At 36.6% G+C, this 15,515-nt stretch overlaps 1 protein-coding gene across 1 annotated transcript in view; it reads right to left on the bottom strand.

Moving 5' to 3' along the window:
- LOC126812485 (ensconsin) overlaps positions 1 to 1,265 on the bottom strand; it is a 45,686-nt gene extending 44,421 nt beyond the window's left edge. The window contains exon 1 of the mRNA XM_050538893.1: positions 1,179 to 1,265. Within this exon, the coding sequence (XP_050394850.1) occupies positions 1,179 to 1,218 (40 nt within the window). The 5' untranslated portion in view covers positions 1,219 to 1,265. The remainder of the gene's footprint in view (positions 1 to 1,178) is intronic.
- Positions 1,266 to 15,515: the final 14,250 nt, after the last annotated feature.

The raw sequence follows: 15,515 nt of genomic DNA, 5'->3' as shown, positions 1-15,515 counted from the left end.
TGTACTTAATAAGCTATGACCATTCATCATCTATAAATAATAGACTGAAAACTGGTTCCAAGTGTCGTCCATAACATCCAGACACTTTTGAGTAAAAGATAGGTTACGTGCCCTTGTTTTGAAATTAGTCTCGCTTAACCAGTCTATCGACCATTCTACGCCTGATTGACAGGTCGGGATAATCAAGACTACTTTTTTACGAAACATAACAGAAAGCTAGAAGAAGAAATTGAATTTAGAAATAAGCATGTTAGCTAGCTCATCAATTGTTTTAAGAAGCTTGTAACAGTAAAATGAAACAACTGCTAGTATCATGTTCCTGTCTAACCCGAGTGTTTCAGAGATATTATTTGTACTAAACCAAAAGATGCCGCTCTTAACAGTACAGTTAATGATAAAGCGATTTAAAAAATGAAATGAACGTAATTTCTAAATCTGCTGTAATAACCAAGAAGCTTAATTTTACTGCTATTCAAAATCGTCAACAATAAATTTTTTACGGCTGTAATAGTTGATAGATTTGTAGAGAATTGCACGTGCCATGGCTATTTATAGTATCAAACTGTCAGAAAGTTGGTCTCGACACGGCGAATGTGCACGCTTCAGTGGTAGTGTCGAACTATCAGCGGTGGACTGTATTTCTTTAGAGTGCATGGGCCACCCTACTAGTGATAAGGTTTTTGGTGTTGAACAATCTGTGTTCAATACAGGTACAAAACTACAATCAGTAATCTGAATCAGACTGGTACCGGTACTTAATCAGACGAATTGATGAAAAGTCTTTCATTTTATTTTTATTCTGTCAATTATGACCCGCTGTCACTGTCTTGTGATAACAAAAAAAAAAACCCCCAATAAAATCAAGACATGCAGACTATTTTACCCTAAAATAAAACCTGTCAATGAAAACGATAAACAGAGATTTTTGTAACAAAAGCCATACTGAGCGATATTTATTTTTATTCGTTTGAAGTTGCTCGACGACGTCAGTTGTTGAGTCAGGTCAGAATGAATGCACAAATCAGAGAGCAGTGCCTGGATAAAGACACAGGTTTTGCAAACGTCAGAGGCCAGGTGATTCCACACCAAATAACAATTTATTTCTAAATACATATTGCATTACATTCATGTCGTTTTGAATTGAATAGCTCAGTAAATGTCAATATAAAGTACATTACCTTGCTGATTTTGTCCGTCAGAATAGATGGACTCCGCCATTTTCTTATTACATGACGTCAACCAAGAAATACAGGAAGTAGCGCAAATTAGTCACGCGGTAAATTATAAGACTTACTTCCCTTTGATGTTGCCGAAAACAATCACGCAATCCCCCCGTGTGAATATTAATTAGTTTTTCGTGGCAAAGCTATAAAAAAAAATTATGCAAGGAAAACACCTTTTGTAAATTATATTCCCAGTACGTTCGGTAAACAATTATTCTAGAAAAGAAAAAACAAAAAGAAACATTTTATCCAAATTTTGAAATTGGTGATTAAATATAATAAAATAAAAACACAAAAGGGGGATTTACTGACAGTATTAAATGCTGGGGGTGATAATGTATTTTGAAATAATTAAAAAACCAAGTATGAAACAGGGATTTAATATTGGCAGTATTAATAAAAATGCCCTACCCCCCGCCCCCCTGATTAGAGACGAGAGAATTTAGAATAGAATATGCCTAGGCCTATATCACTCTGAATTAAAATTTCAAGTTCTTGATACAAAATGTTAGTAAGAAATAAAAGTAAATTGGCCCTATTTAGGCCCGGTAATATCGTGGCCAGAAATTTGCTACAAAATGAATGATTTAAATAAGCCAAATAACCGAACACATCCCTGGAACGTGTATGAAATATACGCACTACGCGTGTTTGTGTGTGTGAAATAATTAAAATGAAATGGGGTTCTACTTTTCTCCACCAAGGCTAATGAAGACGGGCATACTATACGTCGTGCAGTGTGTTATGGGGGAAACTTTGCCGGAATACCCACCGCCAGAGGTTATATTACGTGTACGCCAACGTGCACATGGTGCCTCGGTTTTTCGTCCTATCCGAGCGACTAGGCGCTGTTCCGAGGAACTTTCTTATCCTACACCGAGAATGAAACCTGGACCTTCTTCTTAGTGAGTCAACGCCTGACTCACTGAGCCATCGTGGCACCCGATGCGAAAGCACGTGTGTGTTCATTGTTGAAAAATATATTTGATAAAACCAATAATTATAAATATTTATACCGTATAACATTATGCGTAATTAAATGAAGTTAAAGTCCTTTATAACTTTTTGTGATATGGCTGTAAGAGTTATTTCCCATGTGAAAGCAATCAATAACCTCTTTAAAGAACAATATTGTTGCCAGTCATTATCGCATATGTGACAGAACTGGTCAAACACGTTCCAAATATTATTTTTTCACAGAGATCATTGCTACGATAGATGAGTAATCAATGTTTCAACAATAGGAAGTGACGAACGCAAAAGGAAAACACGAGTTATCCCTCTATAAAACTGGCCCATGGTGTCCTGTCCTTTGTTCTGATTTTATGTCTGGACATTAAAGTTCTAGAGAAAGACACACGCGGCACAGGACCGTTCCGGCCTATTATAATCTGTATCGACCAGCTCTTCCTACACCACATTATGGAAACATGCAACAAATATAAGTGATATCAATATTTTATAAAAAGATTATAAAAAAAATGAATTTCTACCTATAGAAACCTACTCAAAAAGGTAGAAATTTTAATATTTATTCAAATAAAAAGGCTATATGCAACTAAGTAGAAATATTTTTTATATACGTTAAAAGGGGTATCTTCCTTCTTACGTTTAAATTTATGAAATTATTAAAACGCGCTAAAAGCTGGTCGGATTGTTCATGGGACTTACGGTAAATCTCTTTGATGTGTGGGGTATATTCTATGCCCGGAATAACTTGCGGTCTGAAAGTCGGAGGGGGGGGGGGGCGGCTTTGAATATATACATTGGTTATTCTTCCCTAAACCTGTTACAGGTTATTCTTCAGGGTAGATTTTTATTTTCCACACGAAAACATGAAATAAGTTTTTTCTTACTGAAATTCTGGGATATTCTCATTTTACGTACAGAAAAAAACCTTCGAAAGAAAAATCTCGGCCTTCCGGCCTCGGTTATTCTTTTTCTCGGGTTATTTTCTTCCGTCTTTCTTTCTCCAGCATCACCTCAGTCTCGTGCTTTATCCTGCTCTTAAAGGACGATATTGGTGTCAGTCATTATCAAATATGTGATAGAACTAATTAAACACGTTCCAAGTGTTAAAATTATATTTGGAATGTGTTTAACCAGCTCTATCACATATGTGATAAGGACTGGCACCAATATTGTCCTTTAATAGTGTAGTGGCCGGGGTTGAAAATGGACTGTATGTTAGGAGATATAACAATAACCAGCTGGGATTTGTCTGATTTTGGTCGTACGGGGCTCTAGTTTTTGAAGAAAAAAAATGATGTAGCGGAAATTGAGCACAGCATCATGCTGAATCAGTAGCTGATCTAGAAGCTGTGGAAAGGGTGCCATTCACAATCCCACCCCACATTAAATGTCAACAAAGTACTGGCTATAACACTGAGCGCCCCGATAGAATATAGATCGTATAGAATAGCCCGATACCCGGCTTCACCCGGGGCCCAAATTCGCCTGGGACCAAATTCGCCATGGGCCCATATTCGATGGCCACGGAGTCATGCTGGTTAATATGATGGCACATAAATATGTGGGAGTGGAGTGCGGCCACGAAGCGTTATTCGTCAGGGAACAAGGTCCAATTCGCCCAGGGCCCAAATTCCATGGCCTAAAACATTCACGGGGTCATGCTGGTTAATTTGGTCGAGGCAAAGAAACGTGATGGGCGAACATACAAACATACACACAGACATCTTTCATTTCATTTATATAGTTAACGCCGGGAAGCAGTTTTTATGCAAGTTGACATAAAGGTCATGCAGGGGCGCAAATATCGATTTTGATTTTGGGAGTGGGGGGGGGGGGTGTTTAGGACTGATGCACATGCCTCTGATATATGAGTGTCGAGCATAGGCGTACCGGCTCGATAACTGTTGGTGAGGGGAGGGCCAGAACTCGAAATCGAATTAGGGACCGGTACCCGCCTCAGCGACCACCCCCATCCCCTTCCCCAGGATTAATTGGAAAATTTGACGACCGCAAACGCGTTTTCCTGCTATTCCAGTCCGTGAATACAGTAACTTCAAAGCGGATCAACCAATCAATCGAATATAGTTCACGGAGACGGGACCGTGGGAAGAAAATTTTGAAAATTTAACTCCCAAGTGGTCCAATATAGACTACCTTAGATGGCTGACCCGAATCCCAAACAGACAACCAATCGTCGCGGGTTATGGGGGCTTCGCCCTCCTGGAGACAATTTTGAAAATGTCCGTGAATTAAGCAACTCCAAAGTTGTCCAATGGTTTTGTAACCGAAACCCCACTCGGTGCCGACCAGAAATCCAACCATCCAATCAGACTGTTGCAGCTGCATTCAGAAATAATAATCAATTTGTCCTCCAAATGCAGAAAATCAGTCGAGATGAGGTCTAATGGTGCGGTGGAAATAACTGGCTTCATAGCTGCTCTTGCTGGCAGTGTTGGTGGTTTGTCTGTAATACAACGGCATTGTTTAGTAATTTATGTCTCTATTTCCTCTTTCATTCGTAGCCAGAAATATCTTTGTCTAGCTAAAACAAGCACTCTTTCCGATAAAGCTTTGTATGGTTTTGGAAGAACAAGTTGTTTCCTGGTGGATCCACCCACCAATTCACATTTCAAAATCAGCAGCTCTTCGTGGTTAATTTCTAGTTTACTAAATTCTCTTAGTAAGGGATTGGTTGTTATCATATCAAACTGTTTCGGCCTCTTATGCATTTGTTTAAACCACAACACTGGTCTAATGAGATCATCCTTCTCGTGAGCAGTTTTCAAATCTCCAATAGTTACTCCTTTTATCAGGGGGGTTGGATGGCCGAATGGTTTGCACGTGCGCGCTGTATCATAAGGCCTGTCATTGAGTCAACTGGTGTGGTTTCGAATCTCCGGTTGTACGTGACAAGAAGTGGGGTCGCCTGTCCAACCTCGTGGGATTTCTCCGGTTTCCTCCCACTGATAAAGACCCCTACGCGCAAGCAAATTGTTGTAATAAAATTGAACCATGTTAGTCTCGAAATGACCTAGCTTGTGTCGAGTGGATGTTCAACCCCAAATGACCTAGTTTGTGTCAAGTGGACGTTAAACCCCATTTTAACAGAGAGAGAGAGAGAGAGAGAGAGAGTTTAACGTCCACTCGACACAAACCAGGTCATTTCGGGACTAACAGTTTTACACATGGTTCAATTTTATTTCAATAATTCGCTTGATCGTAGGGGTCTTTAGTAGTGGGAGGAAACCGGAGGACCCGGAGTAAACCCACGAGGTTGGACAGGCGACCCTACTCCCAAAATGTGTAACACTAACACTGTACATGGTTTATCTCTAAGGGTGTGTTCATCTCCCATCCCATTGACATGTACATTTACAGTAGCTATGTCTCTAACTCAATAAAAAAAAACAAGTACGAACTCTCCAAACCATTAGACAAAATTCGAAGTCCTAAAAAAACGGCATAGGCAAAATGGTGGAATCAGCAAATGGACTGTTCACCGTGTAAAACATTGAAACACGAATTATTTGTCAATTTAAATCAACATTGATGTTGTGATCTTACTGGGAAAAGATAGACTTTTGCCAATCGTGTACCATAATGCGTTTCAGCGCCATTTGTAACAAGGGGCTCTAAGAACGAGGCTAGACATATTCCACAAGTCATGTAAAACGGTGACATGTTCTTATCTGGAGATCAATAAATACTATCGGTGTAGACTGGATTATCCAGACGCTAGAGATTGCCATTCGATTGAGACTTCTGGCTTATTTCGCCGAACATAACTGATTAGAATTTACAGTAAAACCAGAAACGATTGAATGTAAATCCCTTAATTCATATTACATTATTATATGCGTTGCGACCCATTTTAATCAATTTTTAGGTCCCAAATATTAGCGATTTAGCTCCTTTAAGTACATAGATGACCTTGATGTGAATATTAAGGAGTAAGGTATCTTCTGTGCGTGGCAGCAGTTAAATTGTGTCATTAAATAGTTATCCATTGCGTACAACCTAAGGGTTCATCATTTTGTGCCTTATGTTTTTGTGAATTCTGGGGAAATGTTGGAAAACCCCTTACATTCACCATTATACAAAAACTAAATCAGATATAAAAAACACACAGAAGTCATTCCATACAAACTAGTTTTTCTACCAGAACTAGAACAGTTATTAATGATTGGAACTCTGCGTGTCTGTAACACCAGCCGTAGCACTCCCTTCTTATCGTCTCATTACGTGTACATGATTTTTTACAACACGTCACCCAAGAGTTATATTGTTCTATGTCCATTTTTTCAAGTTTTGAGAAAAATGCGATTGAAAATGTTGTGTTTCAATGCCGAGAAATTTAAATGCGTATTTATGTCAAATTTTGCTTATTGACAGACAATACTAACAAAACGATTGTTATGGTGTAATTTGAATCCATCATCTTTTTTTTAAAAAAAGGGGCCACATTCAATTTTTGGTAAAGTGGAGATAGAACAAAATTTTTTTGAAATTTTAACAAAGAGTTAGTTCAGATGAGAAAAATTGTTCTATGTCCAAGGGGAATTTTACATTTAACACTGGAATAGAATCGTGTGTGCTTTCATAACGCATACCCGTATAATTAAACTACATTCATGAACCTGACAATGTTGAAACAAATATTATCCTATAAGATAGTCTTTCTGAGCATGGTAACATGCCCATATTGGCAGATTTGGCCAAACAATATGAAAATAAGCACAACCTATAGTTCTAACCTTTTCAAGTTATAGAGAGAGAACTTAGCGTCCACACAAAACAAACTATGCCATTTCGGGACTAACATATGATACACTTTTATTTTAACAATTCACTTGCACGTAGGGGTCTTTATCAGTGTGTCGGAACATGAAGACCCGGAGAAAACCCAAGAGGTTGGGCAGGGGACACTACTCCTTGTCTCATAAAAGCTTGAGTCACTTGACTCAATGCCAGACCTTATGATGTAAAGCACATGTGTTAGACCACTCGACCGCCACACCCCCTCAATTTTGAAAGGGAATTTGTCAAAACCCTGATGTCAATGACTATCTGTGTCATATAAATACAAGCACTTAATTACCCTTTATTACTAAATTTGTCAAAACAACTCGCTCCTGTCTTTGTGTTTCCAAGGTAATAAAGTTAATTTGTGATAATAATATTGAAATACCATGAACAGGTTATACAAGATGAAGTAACACCAACAACAAAGTCTTTATTATTGATAACATATTTACATCTCGAAATATTCATAATCTAGAGAGAGAGAAATGGGGTTTAATGTCCACTCGACACAAACTAGGTCATTTCGGGACTAACACATGGAAACCGGAGGACCCGGAGAAACCCCACGATGTTGCACAGGCGACCCTACTTATTCGTAATCTACAAATAGCGTTAACATACTGTCGATCTACAGCAGGCATAAATTTTTACATTGCAGAGAGGTTTTTAATTTTATCCTGATTAAGTAAAGATCCACTTGATATCGGAATACTTTTGATTTTTGGCAAAGGGCTCAATAGATTTGGATTAATATTTCTCTCGGATCTACGATCAACTATTCTTACTTCAAGAAAGTTTTCCGTGTGACTTGTTTTATATAAAACATGGTAAGGATGTTGCAGTGTTGTCGGTTGACGTTTATGTCCGATCAAATTAAACGTAACACACTAAAGCAAAGATACGCTAAACAGTAAATCTTATGCAAGAACCGATAGGAAAGCAAACATGGATAGATAAACCAGCACGCGGCAGTTTTCATCAACCCTTCCTTAAGTGGCACATTTGACAATGCAACTCAGTGGTTCTGTTTGGGCGATAAGTTCTTCATCTGTGAACATACTCTTAAAGCATGTCAAATGTCCATGACTATTTATCATATCACAACCTGCATAGGTATTTGCATGTCAATATCCCCTACCTTTCTTGAAGAGTATATATAACATTGACCTTTTAACTCTGTATGCACTGTTCTTAAGTCACGATTGTCTGTGTTGTAATTAAACATGTAATTAATTCAATATGTCCTTTACAAGCTACATATGATCTGTGCACACGTTCCGCTTTACTTCAAAGGAATATGCACTGGTCAGTAAGCATGCCGTGACTAGATAAAAGAGACAATTGTATGTTTGACTATGTGTCTTATCTATCGTCCGAGGGTATATATTGAGGAGTTTACTGACAATTAGGCAGTCAACTAAAGAGGACCACAGACGGGCGGAGAAGAGAGGCTTGGACGAGTGCATGGACTCACCCGCGTTCAGTCGCTGCCTTGGCAGAGGGGCAGAATGGGGGATTTAATATAGTTATATGTGATGTTTTAGAGGCATTTAGTAGCTGGATAGAGCAATAAACTATAACACATACTTATGGAAGAACAATTACTGATTTATTTGGGCGACGTTTCGAAGAGTATTCTCTCAACGTTTTCAAGCAAGTACAGTAACAAATGTGTAGAGCAATTATATATAGACGAGCAATAACAACAATTCAGAAACCATGCATGACAACAACAACGTCGCCCAAATAAATCAGTTATTGTTCTTCCATAAGTATGTGTTATAGTTTATAGTTATATGTGCTACGGTGTAGTTTAGTTCCAGTATAGTCTAGTTTCTGTAGTATTGATGTATTAATGTTGTATTCTGTTCCTATGTAAATAAACCATATATTTACGAAACTGATCTCTGTTATACTAAGATAGTGTTACAGTTATCAGTAATATTAACCCATTCATGTGCAGAAAAGTAGGACTTTAAACTCCCATTTCATTTCATTTCATTTCATTTCTTTTACATTGATTTTAGTGTCGGAACTAAATATATCCGTGCCTATATGAACTTAGATAACAAAATGAAGGAAAGGCATATTTTGTCTTCATTTACAGACGTTTCCAGGTCTGTTTCTGCAACAGCATTAACTTCAAAGGTTGGGTCAGCTACCTCATCATCAATGTCCGAATTTGTATCAGATGAACTATCAGACAATACCCTTAATTGGGTGTAAGCTGAATTCCACTAGGAATAAATCTAACAATATCAGACCTAAAATGAAACAAAGTATAAAATTTGACATACAACAATGAATGACAAATGAGAGAAGAATTAAAAACCTATGTCTACGCGCCAAATTGAAAATAAGATGAAATTAGATTTAGATTGTTCTATCTCCAAGGCCACACTAATCAGAGTGTTTTTGGTATATTTTAATGTTTTAATTGTTTCTACCTTTACAATTTTAGTGATATAGTTTGTAGTTTTCAAATGTACTCACTCTTTCTTGTTCATAACATCACCTTCTTCATCATCCTTCATCATCCTTTAAAATGACCTTAGACAGGTTAAGCCTAGCAGACGCCATTTTGGAAAATGATCACGTGACTGTTATTGGGCAGTGTCATTGGATATCGGACATAGAACATTATAACTCTAAATTTTGCTTTCATTAATGAGATAGGACAATAAAATTATGTGATTTACTCCTATAATTCTTTAAAATATGTGCTGGTAATTTGTTTTCTGTAAAATATTGAAGTTATTTTAATTACTGGTTATAATAACTCCATTTCTCCTAAAAGTGGAGATAGAACACTTTGATTCTGAGGTGACGAACAGTTTGAACGAGATTTCTCTTCTGATTATTAAAATCTAAAACATTTTATTTTAACTTTGAGCGAATGTTCATAATTTCATCGTTTAAGTAATCAAACTTCGTTGCCAAGATGCAATTAACATACATTGTACTTCAGCATCTCTTCGCCCACAGTTATTTCGCCTGTGACAGACAACACAAGAACACGGCCAGCATAAAGGAAAAAAGTTAAATAATGTGTATCTTGGATGCCCACTGAGCTAACAATATTCTCAGTGTTTTTACAATTAAACAGTTTTAAAAAGATCTGAGAATCACAATGAGAGAGAACAGATTCGACACTAGAATAAAGTTGGAGTCATTCTAATTTTACAAACCAGGCGTTTGATGCTAGAACACTGTTCTGCATCAATTAAAGTGTTAATAGTCAACATAGAATGCTCATCTTCTACTACTTTAGCACAATTTAATAAATTATTTACAATAATTTCAACAAGCTTTTCTCCAGAAAATGGTGCACTTGTATCCATAGATGTTTTTAAAAACATTCTCCAGCTAGAAAAAAAGGCCGAGACATCAGTTGGCAAGTTATTTGGTGCTGTCACACTCAGTACTTGAGATACACTAAACAACAACAGATGTATACATTCCTTTATGTCTGCTTAAAATCATAAAACCTCGGGGTTGTCCTACAAAAGAAAATCAGAATACATAAGGGTCTTCCACAGGATAAAAATTCACTAAATGACGCATCAGCTGTATGCAATTTATATACAGTAAATAAATAGATTGTTTAATCAATAACATCTATTCATGCATTTTAAGATTATGTCCAAATTCACCATGATTATAATCCTTAGAATTGACATTAAATTAAACGGTTAGTCTCAAAAGAGTTCAGATGTCTTAAGACTCATAAGAGTATTGTTAATTGAATTACCTGTTTCTTCATCTATACTTTTCATTGAACTGAACAGCAATGGTAGTGGTACCCAATGAGGAGGATACTTAAATCTGGCAGTGTCCATTATTAAAATCATATCACGGTTAGGATGGTATCCTCCTATAGGAGAAAAATGACCATCACCAGTCTGCCCTAATACTTTTCTTGAGTAGGACAGGACCACAAAAGCTTCATCCTGTTCGGTATAAGTTTTAACAACCTCTCGAAAACTGTTCACATCCAGCAAATCATCCGCTCGGGTTGAACGAACATTTAAATTATTACATGAAGCGATGCACTTGAACCGGTTAAAGTTGATACCATTTTGTTGGACTATCTGTAATGGGGTAAAGCAATTCAACATACTTTCATGGTACCAGCGCCACGGTGCCTTCCAGATCTGCCCAGGGTCAATTTCTAAAGCATTTAACACCATTACTAACGTAGACAGACCACAAACGGCTGGTTCATCTGGAGTTCTAAATTGAGCAGCAAGTTTAAAATAACATACTAAATGTCCAGATGATAATGCTTCCTTAAATAAAGCCTTGCCTTCATTTGAAGTGAAGGAGATGCAGGTTTCTGGTAACGGTCTACGATAAAAGTTGAACTTGGGAGGTAGAGATACTTGAGCGGTCATTGCATCAAGCAGACTGGCTACCTTGTTTACTGTATGTAAACCAAGGAATGTTGTTGAACCTGTAAACAGATACATTAAAGTCAATTTATGTTCAGTCAACCATCACTGTTGTGCTCTTCATATATTGTGAAGCCTATATTTTTCAGAAAGTTTGATTAAAATGCTTCACTCACAAAAAGAAGTTTAATGAAATTTTATTTTGAAAAGGGATTACAAAAATAGTAATTTCTGTATTGAAAAAAAATTCCAACCATTTTCTCCAATTTGTTTAATTCTCTTTGTAGACCTATTTGTACTAATCCTTTGGAAGCATTTGTTGTTCTATCCAGTTACTAAATTACTAAGGAGTATTATCGTCATCAATATGGAGATGCGACGGTGTCTTCTATTAATACAGTTAATATAGGGACGACCTATGTCTAATATTCAGTCTCTATACTATACGGGGGCTGGAACTAAAAGTAGGAACCACTGGTAAGGCTATGATAAGTTTATATCATTAAATATACGAAAAACAATTTACAAACGTAAGAAATATATGCTAAAGAAATGAAATAAAAATGAAATAATTGAGAAAAGAATTATAGGCCTATGTTTAAACTATGGATTATAGAACTATAAACTTTTCATCTATGAAATACAAAACTATTTACGAAAGCTAGAAACTGCAGCTGTAATGAATTACTAAATATAAAACATCACATACAGTATAATATACACATACCTGAAAGTAGGGACAACTGGAGAGGCTCTGATAAGTTTATGGCTAGTAGACAAGATTCTTGGATTTATATTTCCCACGTTGACATGTTAAAAAACAACAACATATATAAACTTGTTACCAACTCATAAGTTTATGGCTAGTAGACAAGATTCTTGGATTTATATTTCCCACGTTGACATGTTAAAAAACAACAACATATATAAACTTGTTACCAACTCATAAACAAACTTCCCGGGCTGCTACCTACTATACTCTATACCTCAGAGTGGTTAATCCTATTAATTAAACAATTCTAATTAAAGCTATTGTTTATAGGATTAACACCATATCGGTATAGACGAGTCAAACATCCACTTTATGTACGTTTAAACATTAAAATATTGTTTTGGATGAATAAGTTGCATTTACAAAAGGTGAACAATATAACATACTACCGACGCCCCCCCCCCCCACACACACACACACAAAAACCCCAAAACAAAACAAAACAATTTGCAGTGTGGCGTGAATTCGTCCACAACGTACTTTTCAGTATGAGTGAATATACGCGTCGAATTTGTGTATTAAACGTTAAAAAACCCAACATAATTAAATATTTATAATATCCAAATAAACAGTCACTTTAGTCTGATTCTCACCCAAACGACGACATGTGAACAAAATACATCAGCAAATATGTCAAATCTGTGTGTTGAACCAACTAAATCACTTCCGGTTACAAAAAATGTTTGCTTGTGTTTGAGATTTATGGAAACCTTGTTGAAAATAGTTGGTCTTCCCATTTAATATACATGTATAAATCGAATGGAGAGTTTGTTTTTAACATATAAAATTATTATCTTGATTAATAGTAGAAATATAACCTTGATGCTCAATTAAAATGTAGGCCGCTTAAGGACTTTATACGTTTTCTAATCTTGCGACCTTCCCAGACTGAAATATTTATAGGTGTTTTAATGAAAAAGTTTGCGTTATAAACTTATTTCCTACCAGTTATCTGCCAAAAATTAAAGCATAAAGGTATGGAAGGGTATCGCTGCCACTATTAAATGCTCTGCTAAAATGTCTTTTTCATTGATTATGTATAAAGTCCTAATACCGGTGATGATAAGGGCAAAGTTAAATGTAAAACGTCAAATGCAATGTATCAAATGTTTTATTGGAAAATGCTGTTTTTTGACGTGTCTACATTTTACATTTGTCCTTCACGCTTTCTACATAGCATCTTACGCAGAGCCCTAAGTTTGATATGCAAATGAAGGATATCACATGTCTTATTAACATATACGGAAACGAGGCCAAGATCAACCTGGCATACTATAAGCCAGCACACTATAAGATATTTACCACACGATATTGAGGCAATCAACATGGCAAACTATAAGAAATTCGCTGGACGACCGTGTCAGCAATGAAATCGTGTGATTGGTATGGCTAACCCGAGCTTTTGACAAATAAGATAAATTGAAAGTATAGTCTATATTTAGTAACTAGATTACTGTTGGACAGCGACACATTTCTTTTGAGAAAACAACGAGAAATTTTCTTTCTCTAACGCAATTATGAATGTGCCAGGAAGTAACTGATAGAGCCATAGAAACATACTTTCCAGTGATGTATAACACGATAACTTGAATTTCGTATTAAGAGCCCTATTTTGACAGTTTAAAATACTCAAAATATGGACTAATTTGAAACTAATTGATTTGGACAGACGAAATTTTGGGCATTAGTAGGACCACGCAGGACCCTCCTACACACAGAGTTTTAAGTTTCTACTGCCAATGATATCTTGGTACTGGCCAAATACTCAACTCATTCTGAAAATTGTTTTAAATGAAGGGTCTATAGTTCGCTCTTGGCAGGGACTAGGACCAAAGTTGAATGTTACCCACAACTAGCACAGACATAATAAAAAAAAAGCAGAAATAAATTAAAAACACGAAAATTTGAGATAAAATGTTCCGTTATCAATACCCCAGATGCAGAATATGTATGGATATCTTTACAAATTTAATATATTCCATTTAATCATTAGCAAGGATGATTTAGGCTTGAGAAGGAGAAAAAAAATTGTGTTTAACTAACGTCCACTGGACACAAACTAGATCATTTTGGGACGAAGATGATGCATATGTTTTGTCATCTTTAAAAAGTTTATATATTCCATTCAGTCGTCAGCAAGGATGATTTTGACTTGAGAGAGAAATGAGGTTTAAGGTCCACTCGACAAAAACTAGGTAATTTTGGGACTAACATTTGATACAGTTTTATTTCAATAATTTGCGTGCGCGAAATAAGAGAGTCCGTGAAATTGGACAGACAACACTAAACCATGTTACCTACAAGCTTGTAATGCAAACCACGCCACTTAACTATATAACATACCTTATGATCTAAAGCGCATGTGTTAAACCACTTTTGACTTAACCAAGGGACAAGTTTCACGAATGTCCAATGAAATTTACACAGAATAAATTTGATATGAATATGATATAGTAATGAAATGAAACATATTTCAGCTCTCAAAAGATCACTACGTTGTCAATAACTGCAGGGGGTTCGCAGCAGCATCTCCAGTACGTTCTAGTGGCTGGTTAACCGATCACAAACTGTTACGTCTCCTGTGGATTGAAGAAATTGAAGTGTTCGAGCGTGTAACAGATTTTAAGGACGGGGGGTGGGGGGTGTAGATGACCCAGTGGCTTTGAGCCATAAACACATGATCAGCATGACTACACATGTTAAAATTGATTATCATGATATTGTTCCAATTGAAATGTTAGAATTCCATATTTACACATTATAGAGTTCGAGAGGTGCGTCTCTTCACTGTCGACTATCTTTAAATGACCGCTGATTATCACCTTTTTTTCCATGTTTAGGGACCTGAACGTGCCAAATAGGTTATTTTGGTCAAAATGTTTTACAAATTAGACCGCGCGTATTCCAATTTTTATTTAGAAGCCGATCAGTGTATAGAAACATTTTGAAGTTTTAATGGAGAGTTATTGAAAATCAGGAGACACCATACATTATATATTGGAATCTAATGAAAGTGAAGATGACATATACAGGCCAAAAACATCATTACAAAAATGGGGCCCCAAAACTAAGAACATGGGGAGGCAGGTCAGAATCTAAGTAAGTGAACACGTCTGCTCGAACATAGATATATGTCGGAGGTTGGCATGTGCAGTCAGAATTATCCTGGGTTGTCTGGTGTGCCATGAAAACTGTTGTGATCCATGCCACCTTCCACTTCGGGGATTTCAATATGGAGAGAGAGAAATGGGGTTTAACGTCCACTCGAAACAAACTAGGTCATTTCGGGACTAACATATGGTTTAATTTTATTTCAATAAGTCGCTTGCGCGTAGGGGTCTTTAGCAGTGGGAG

Source organism: Patella vulgata, chromosome 2 (assembly GCF_932274485.2).
Source record: "Patella vulgata chromosome 2, xgPatVulg1.2, whole genome shotgun sequence".
NCBI classification, from domain to species: Eukaryota; Metazoa; Mollusca; class Gastropoda; family Patellidae; genus Patella; species Patella vulgata.
The sequence above is the reverse complement of the archived record's forward strand: the minus strand, read 5'-3'. Positions and strand labels throughout refer to the sequence as shown.